The sequence below is a fragment of the Pinus tabuliformis genome, chromosome 1_1 (genome assembly GCF_031772625.1).
Source record: "Pinus tabuliformis cultivar Carrire ecotype Pingquan chromosome 1_1, CPIR1, whole genome shotgun sequence".
In the NCBI taxonomy this organism is placed as follows: Eukaryota; Viridiplantae; Streptophyta; class Pinopsida; order Pinales; family Pinaceae; genus Pinus; species Pinus tabuliformis.
The window spans coordinates 43,285,571-43,294,824 of record NC_142297.1 but is presented as its reverse complement, the minus strand read 5'-3'; the positions used below and the strand labels follow the sequence as shown (position 1 = coordinate 43,294,824).

Sequence of the window (9,254 nt, the reverse complement as noted above, 5' to 3'; positions counted from 1 at the left end):
TCTTTTCAATGATAAAAAGAAAATGTTAAATAATATCAATTAATCTCTTACTTTCTTAAAGTCCAATAAACCATATTAGTGTTAGTAAATCATAATCATAATTATCATCATCATTAAAAACGAAATAAGAAAATAAATCATAGCGTCACTACAAACTTTATTCCTTAATTTAAAAGCATTCAAAAATTAATAATATTTTCATTGTAATAAGAAGTCTATTTTTCAAGATAATGTAACATCAATGATCTTGTTATTGTAACAAGGAGTCTATTTTCAAATACAATGTAGAACTGTACAGCAATTTTGGCGCATCGGTTTGGTGTACACGTATGTTTGTATTCAAATCTTGGCTACCCAACCATATCCTTTCTAGCGACCTTTGAAGCATGTTGCCTATTTCAACACTCAATTCCTATTGATTGACCCCGCCCTTGGTCATATGGGAAAAACAATGGCTCGTCTTTTGTTTCATTAATTAAATGATATTCCAGTGCACTTGCAAAAGTCAAAAGTAAAAGGTGGGCATATTTTATATTTTGTTATTATTGACCAGTTCTATGATGTATGTGTGTGATAAAAATGGCTAAATCATACACAGTTGCAGAAATACAAATATATTAAGCACAAATGGTGCATGTGTAAACACACTCACACACGATTACATTCAGATTACTCTTTTAAATAGAGTTTCTGAGATTCAACTTATTCCTAAATTAGATAGAGAGGTTGAGAGAATTTCTCAACCAACACAAACCAACTTCTTAGATATGGAATGTAAGCATTAACTCCAACATCCCCCCTTAATGATTACATTACATGAAAATAACAAAATAATCAAGCTTATTAGTAGATGCTCCATCAAGTTGCCTCATAACCCTCGGAAAGGTGTAGTTGGCAAGTTGGATTCTCGAGTTCCCTTCCTCAACTCCCGAATCAAGGACCTCCCGAAGTCAATTACTGGACAACATCCTAATCTGTCGCATAACCTCATTAGGAAACCACTTCCACTTCTACCACTAATGAGGGATCCTTCCCTAGATCCGCAACTGCCATACTATCTGGACAACCATCCATATTGAGCCTTACTGCTACTTGATCTTTAAGTACTGGCATCAGACACATAGTTGAACTGCTGGTTATTTGCATGCAATTTCAATACCTCCTTCGCCTTCTGCTTCGTTTTCTCTGCGCAACTGAGTTGTTGAAGAATACACAGTTTAGACACACCTCCACACTGAAGCATCTCCCGAAGAATCGACGCAGTTGAAGAATATATGCAAAGCGACCAAAGAATTCGAACTGCTTTCTGAGTGGCAATTTCTGAAACCCTAATAATCTTGTTGGAGACGACAACAATGCCCATCGCATGATCAGCCATGGCAGCCCTTCCTTCTGCATAATCCACTAGCATGTCGAGCAGATCTAATATATTTTCACACTTTGGCTTCTCGGCCTCTGGAAGTAATTCAATCAGACAAAATACTGTGCCTGCCTTTATAGCCATTAATCTGTTATTTCTGGACCTTTTACATATTGCTACGAGGACAACCAAGGCAGACATGATCGCCTGATGGCAGGATTCACCCTTTATGATCTGTAGGAGACCTTGGAAAATATTAATCTTTTGCCTGCCGATAAATTCCCAATCAGATATCCAAGTGGAAGCCTTCTGCAATAAAACGACCGCGTGAAGTCTAGCTTCAGTATTTCCCTTATGCAAGACCAAGGCCATGCACTTAATGCACGCTGCATCTGACAAAGATCTCGCTGATAAAAATGGTGTTGCGCCCACAACAATGAGGACAAACCGGGTGACCGATCCCCGCCGGGTAGTTGGAAACAAAACAAACATCTTGCTAATCACAAAGGCAGCCACGATGGGTATTGTATTCATATAAACTCTGGGCATTTCCGGATAAAAGAAGTCCACCACATCATAGTTGGCAGTACCCAACGATATCAGAACCAGCACCGATAGCGTCAGGGAGCCCGACGGCGGCAAGATCTACTACGGCATCGCCACGCCCCGGGGTCTCTGGACGTTCGGAAGCCGAAAAGGGTCGGCGCTTGACACGTCCTGCCTGAGGCTCAAGTTCTTGGATCTCGTTCTCGGACGGATCAATCCATGCACCTTTAATTAACTACAGACAGCCCAGAAAAGACGGTCCAGCTCCACACAGTTAACGCAACAGCGAGTATTCAAGCAGTTTCTCTTCAGGTAGGCAGCACTCCTAAGATGGACAACACAGGTTCAGATCTAGCTCTGATACCATGATAAAAATGGCTGAATCATACACAGTTGCAGAAATACAAATATATTAAGCACAAATGGTGCATGTGTAAACACACTCACACACGATTACATTCAGATTACTCTTTTAAATAGAGTTTCTGAGATTCAACTTATTCCTAAATTAGATAGAGAGGTTGAGAGAATTTCTCAACAAACACAAACCAACTTCTTAAATATGGAATGTAAGCATTAACTCCAACAGTGTGCACCTCTTAGGTCACTGCGATGGTGTGATAATGTGGTTGTACTCTAAGCGCGTGTTTTTTATATTAAATATTTAAGTTAAAAACAAAAAAAACAACTTAAACTTATTTGAGGGATGGTGTGATAATGTGGTTGTACTCTAATCGCACGTTTTTTATATTAAATATTTAAATAAAAACAAAAAACAACTTAAACTCATGTGAGGTTAATTTATTTAATTGGATTGATAAATATGAGGTTGATTTATTTAATTGGATTGATAAATATAAATATATTTTTTATTAGTTACAGACTTGAAAAACCAATTACACACTAAAATTTGTATTACATTCAATTAATCACATTATAAATATATAAATTATTGGTAGAAGATAGAAAATTTAATTTTAACCATACAATCAATCAGTTGAGAAAATATCTCAATCACACACCTAAATAAGATCTAAGATCTCTCTTCATTATAACAAACTTCTAAACAAAGCAAATAATTTCATCACAGGACACGTAGGAATTATATTTTCGAAGCCCCCCTTAATAACTACTTATGTCAATTTCAATCAGCTAAGTCTATATGTGGTCCTAGTGTTTACAAATATGATTAAAAAGAATATGTTGATGTCCATATAAATGAACAATCATCTACCACAATGCATGAACAACACTAATCCACTAAGATGTTCTTCGTGTATATGGTTCAATAGACTTGTATACATGTACATGTACTTGAAAGTTCCCTTCTTCATTATCATTTTGAAATCTTCTAGGTTACTAATTTCATCAAGTTGCCTCATAACAGTAGTAAGGGTGTAGTCTCTCTCAAACTCCTAAATCACAGATTTCCCAAAGTCAATTACTAAACATCGTCCTAAGTTGTCCAAGTGAACAATGGTAAAAATAATGAACTCCATCACAAAACAAATAGGAATTATATTTTCCAAGTAAACAATGGTAGAAATAATGAATTTGAATTTTATATTTAGTTCTTTAATTAATATTCTTTTAAATAATAATATATTGTAATCCATAAAAAAAATAGTCCTTATTACAATAAAAATATTATTAATGTTACATTATCTTTAAAAATAGACTTTTTATTTATTAACTTTTGAATGCTTCCAAACAAAGCAATAAAGTCCTTAGTGACACCCTGATCATTGTTCTCATTTTGTTTTTGATGATCATATGGTCTATGGTCTATGTGATCTTAAGAAAGTAAGAGATTAATTGAGATTCTTTAACATCTCATTTTGTTTTTTATGATCATGATTCACTATGACCAATATGGTTTATCTGGCCTTAAGTAAGTAAGAGATTAATTGAGATTCTTTAACATTTTATTTCTATGATCGAAAAGAAGGGAATGAAGTGCACCTAGATCACCATTGTTTTATTGACTTAACAAGTCAAGAAAGTTCTTAGTGTGGTAAAGATTTTGAAAATTAGAAAAGATGTGAGTAAGAATCGTACATATTTTATATTTTATTATTGTTAACAAATTCTACTATGTAAATGCACCTTCTCTTGAATCATTGCAATAATATGATAATGTGGTTGTCCATATGTATTTTATATTAAATATTTAACTAAAAAACTTATTTGAGGTTCATACATTTAATTACATTAATGAATATAAATATTTTTTTTTATTAACCACAAAGCTGATAAACCATGGTATAAATAATGAATTTGAATTTTATATTTAATTTTTTAATTAATATTATTAAAAATAATAATATATTGTAATTGATGAAAATCAAATTCAGATTTAACTGGGTAAAACTCTGAAAAACGAAAATACAAGAAAATATAAAATATGCCCACCTTTCCTTTTGACTTTGTGAATCCGTTGGAATATCATTTAATTAATAAAACAAAAGCCGATTTAGATAGGCCATTGTTTCATGATGAAGGGCAGGTCGTCGACCAATAGGAATTGATCATTCAAATAGTCTTCCACTTCCACGGTTTCTCTTCTCTTTGCTTTCAGTGTTTGTTCTGATGGGAATGTGTACTTAATATTTTGGATGAAGTTTTACTGTGGGCAATTCTTTTGATGCAGTTTTATTAGAAGTTAGTAAGGAAATCCGTTACAAGCCAAAGAGTTTGGTGATTGTGTTTATTTTTCATATTCAGAGATTAGAGGCAACAACTTTGAGTCGGTTCTTACTTTAGCGACTTTAAGTGGGTTTTTAATCTAGCGAAGTTTAACAAGAGAAGGCTCCACTTTTTTCACTCGATGCACAAAAATGCTTTTATAGTTCCCTGCTCTTACAATATCCTTAAAATACACTTCTCATTAAAATGAAAAAATTTAGAATCTTGAACGTTTCCAAACTACGCATTAAAGTCCGTCTAATAAATTTAGAATCTTGAACGTTTCCAAACTACGCATTAAAGTCCGTGTAATATATATATAAACGGCTCAAAAAAGAAAATTAATATAGCAAAGATTAGAACGAATTCTCATGAGCTCCATAGCGAAACTGGCCACTGGGTAGTTCCTAAAACGCCATGGATGGAAAGGATCTGCCATATTTGTAAGAATGGGAGCATCGAGGATGAAAACCACTTCCTCTTAGAGTGCCCTGCATACAACCACATTAGATCTCAATTTCACAACCTTTGTTACAATACTGACCTTCCTAGCCTTTTGCAATGCCAAAATTATAGTGAGCTCGGGAGGCTTCTCTCCAAGCTTTTTGAGCATAGGAATAAAATCTTAAATCAAAATAAATAATTTGTCTTTTTAAGTCTGATAGATCATTATTTGGTCTTAACCACCATCATTATCATCATATATATATATATATATATATATAATTTTCACATCAATTTTAATCATATCAATTGTAAAATAAAATTTGTTCAGATTGGAATGTGTCTTTAACGAATTTGTATAAAAAATTTAATCAATTTATATTTATTAAACATAAAAAATTGTTTAAAGTTCAGATTTAATCACAACTCTCAATTGTAAAGGTTTTACAAGAGTGTATGATTTTTGTTCGTAATTTTTTTTTAATTAAGTTTTATTTTCTTTTAATTTAATCAATTCAAATATATATATATTTTTTTTATGGATTTAAAAATTATATTTTTGAATTTTTTTATTTTAAATATTTTTATATTTTAAATTTTAATAAAAAAATTAGAAAAATAATTAAGATGGTAAATATCAATAGTTAAGATTGCATAATTTAAATGTAAAATATTTTTTCAATACATTAAATTTATTTATATATTCAAATGCAATTTAAATTATGAAAAATTACAATTTAACTAACAATTATTTAATTTAATTTTGAAGATAATTACCCTATAAAATTTTATTGTTTAGACCAATAACTTATTTCCCTTCACCCACTATCAAAATATATTTGTACCTACTAAAATTGAATCAAAATTACTCGAAACATACTTCTAAAGTATGTTAATACGAAAAATCATCTTTTTACTAAAAATAAAAAAGCTTTTAATACGAAAATTCATCTTTTTACTAAAAGTAAAAAAGCTATCTTATTATATAGAAATTTTCACTTATTTATCTCTAAAGTATAGTTTAGAAAACATTTTCTCAATCATTTTGATGTTTCACCTATTTTTTTCATAAATATCCATTTTAAATTCTCTTTTACAAATTTCTAAATTAGTATTCCTTTTAAAAAATAATTAATAAAAAGTGAAATGTTGTGTGTGAGGTTAGGTATCTTGTGTTACTTCAAATGATAATTATATAGACCAAATTTTTTATATTAATAGTCTTCATGAAGGGGAAGCCATACTAGTAACATAAGTTCAAAGTCTTAAGGTTCCTAAGACCTTATCTAACTAGAGCATCTTATAAATAGAAACTTGTAAAAAATGGTTGGTTGTGTCCGGCCTTGACATATATTGACATGAGAAGACAAAAAAGAGTATTAGTGTTGCAAGCAAAAAAACAACGAGTCATAACAACTATTAAGCATAATCTCTAATGCAAACCTCTTTTAAAGTGAAAATAGATTTGATATTGGATCTAGGTTGGTTATGATCATTGTTCAGTCAAGTCTTTTATCATTTTTTTCCTTCTTCTTCTTCTTGTATTACAAAGAAAATTTGGTTATGATCAATGTTCAGTCAAGTCTTTTACAGCCCACTGTGAAAGCGATGTGTATGTATGTCCATCCCTCTCAAAATACAAATAAAATATTCTCAAAATAGAAAAGTAATGTTGGATATGTTATGCATATTTAATTAGTTGTCCATATGACCTAATATAATTTCATGTAAAGTAATTAGAAGTAAAAAAAAATTGTAAGATGTTTAAACATTATATTACCCATTCTTTTTTGCACTCTAAAATAAGGTTGCACGTAAAGAAATTTGATCTCTCTCCCCCCATACTATATTAGTGGTTAAGATAGATCTATGTTGGTTATTTAGAAGAAGCAGGATGTGGTGGCACAATCTTAGCTGGGATAGTCATTATCCTTCTTCTCTATGCTGACGATATTGTTCTTCTGGCAAGGTGCCCTTCTGATCTTGATAAGCAACTCAAGCTTCTTAAGGATTTCTGCTCTACCATGGGTATGACTGTTAACACAGACAAAACAAAAGTTATGATTATCAAATCTAAGAAGGACACTTGCGCTAATTTTACGTATGACAATAATAACTTGGAGGAAGTGTATTCTTACAAGTACCTAGGAATTGATATCCATCACAAGCTCAACTGGAACCATAGCATTGAGAAAAGGATCAATGGGGGATGGAAAGCTTATTTTGGTCTTGAAAATAATTGTAAAACAGCAGACCTCGTAATGTGGGATAAAAAGAAGTTCCTCTTTGAAACTTTAGTCACTCCTGTTATCTTATATGGCTGTGAAGTTTGGGGCTGCAGCATCTCCAGAGAATCATGGAGGAAGATTGAGCAAATCCAGAAGCGTTTTATAACTTATAACCTGAAAATTAAAAGTAATACACCCTATCCTATCCTCCTTATAGAAGCAGGTCTTTCTTCTATTGAGAGCCTAGCTATGCTCAGGTTTCTGATGTACAAGCACAAGCTCAATAACATAGACAATCATAGACTGCCTAAGCAAGCTTTAAATTCCAACCAAAATCACCTAAGGCTTAATCGAGGATGGCATAAGGACACAAGGGCCTGGTTAAACTATTGGGAGATCAATGAGAATGATGCTTTGCAAAACATAAATAACATTAAAGATATTGTTACTTCTAAGTTCAAAGAAAAATTGTGGTGTGAGAAAGATTTAGCATCTAAAAGAAAATTAAGTTATTATAAGAAGGTCATCAACCCCACCCTTGAAGATCAAAAGTATCTCTCTATTCTAACTAGCTCAAAAAAGAAAATTAATATAGCAAAGATTAGAACGAATTCTCATGAGCTCCATAGTGAAACTGGCCGCTGGGTAGTTCCTAAAACTCCATGGATGGAAAGAATATGCCACATTTGTGAGAATAGGAGCATCGAGGATGAAAACCACTTCATCTTAGAGTGCCTTGCATACAACCACATTAGATCTCAATTTCACAACCTTTGTTACAATACTGACCTTCCTAGCCTTTTACAATGCCAAAATTATAGTGAACTCGGGAGGCTTCTCTCCAAGCTTTTTGAGCATAGGAATAAAATCTTAAATCAAAATAAATAATTTGTCTTTTTAGGTCCGATAGATCATTATTTGGTCTCAGCGGACGTTAACCATCATCATCATCATCATCAGTAAATAAAATTAAAATTTAATTTAATGATGTGTCTACTTTCATAATGTTAGTTTAATTATTATGGTAAGTATTTAACCTCCGTAGAATATTCTAAAACATTCTTAATAGTATATACAAAGAAAATACTGAGATTTATTTCCAAAGTAGTTATGCATTTTCTCGCTTTTAATTAAATTGATTAATTAAAAGAAATGTCATTTTTAGATTAAGAATTTCTATGATAAAGTCGGGGGTGAATCTCCATGTTAAAAATCTTGTTTGCATGCTTCTTTTAACACACACCCATTATTATTATTATTATTATTTTAAATAAAGGTATAATTTAGTTAATCTTTATGATTTTTTTTATTTTTATTTTACCAACTTGAGATGTATGATGAAGTAAGTGTTTAAGAGGCCTATTTTAGTTAATCTTTATGATTTTTTTATTTTTATTTTACCAACTTGAGATGTATGATGAAGTAAGTGTTTTAGAGGTCTATTATGGATTGATTCCTCTTGGCATTTACGAACCATTTAATTTATATGGTTGGGCTAGATATTACGTGGATGTTAGGTATTTAACCTTCATAGAATATTTTAGAAAAAAATTAGTAGTATACACAAATAAAAAATTGAAATCTTCAAAATACTTATGATCTTTTTGTCTTGTTAATTAAATTCATTAATTAAAAAAAAAGATCATATGAACGAGTGTCATAGGAAATGAGTTATAGTTTTTTTTTATCATGTAGTATTGATAACTCATAATATTGGTCCATATTGTAACAAAACCTATTTACAAATTAAGAATCTCTATGATAAAGTGATGATGAATCTCCATAATTAAAAAAACTTGTTTATAATAATAATAATAATAATAATACTTTGAAATATATATAATTACATTAAATTTTATGGTTTTTTAATTAAGTTGATAGGTTTGTTTATTTTGGAATAGGGATTCCATAATTCTAATTTAATTATCAATAATTATTACCGTGATAGTAGGTATTTAATCTCCATTCAATATTCTAAAATATCCTTAGTA

At 31.1% G+C, this 9,254-nt stretch overlaps 1 protein-coding gene across 1 annotated transcript; it reads right to left on the bottom strand.

Annotated features, from left to right (window-relative positions):
- Positions 1-1,099: 1,099 nt before the first annotated feature.
- Positions 1,100-1,909, bottom strand: LOC149211487 (E3 ubiquitin-protein ligase PUB22-like). Its single transcript, XM_089388403.1, has one exon. It carries the CDS (start codon positions 1,907-1,909, stop codon positions 1,100-1,102), a length of 810 nt encoding a protein of 269 aa, XP_089244529.1.
- Positions 1,910-9,254: the final 7,345 nt, after the last annotated feature.

Coding starts and splice junctions, on each gene's coding strand:
- LOC149211487 (XM_089388403.1), bottom strand. CDS start 1,909: ATGCCCAGAGTTTATATGAATACAATACCCATCGTGGCTGCCTTTGTG.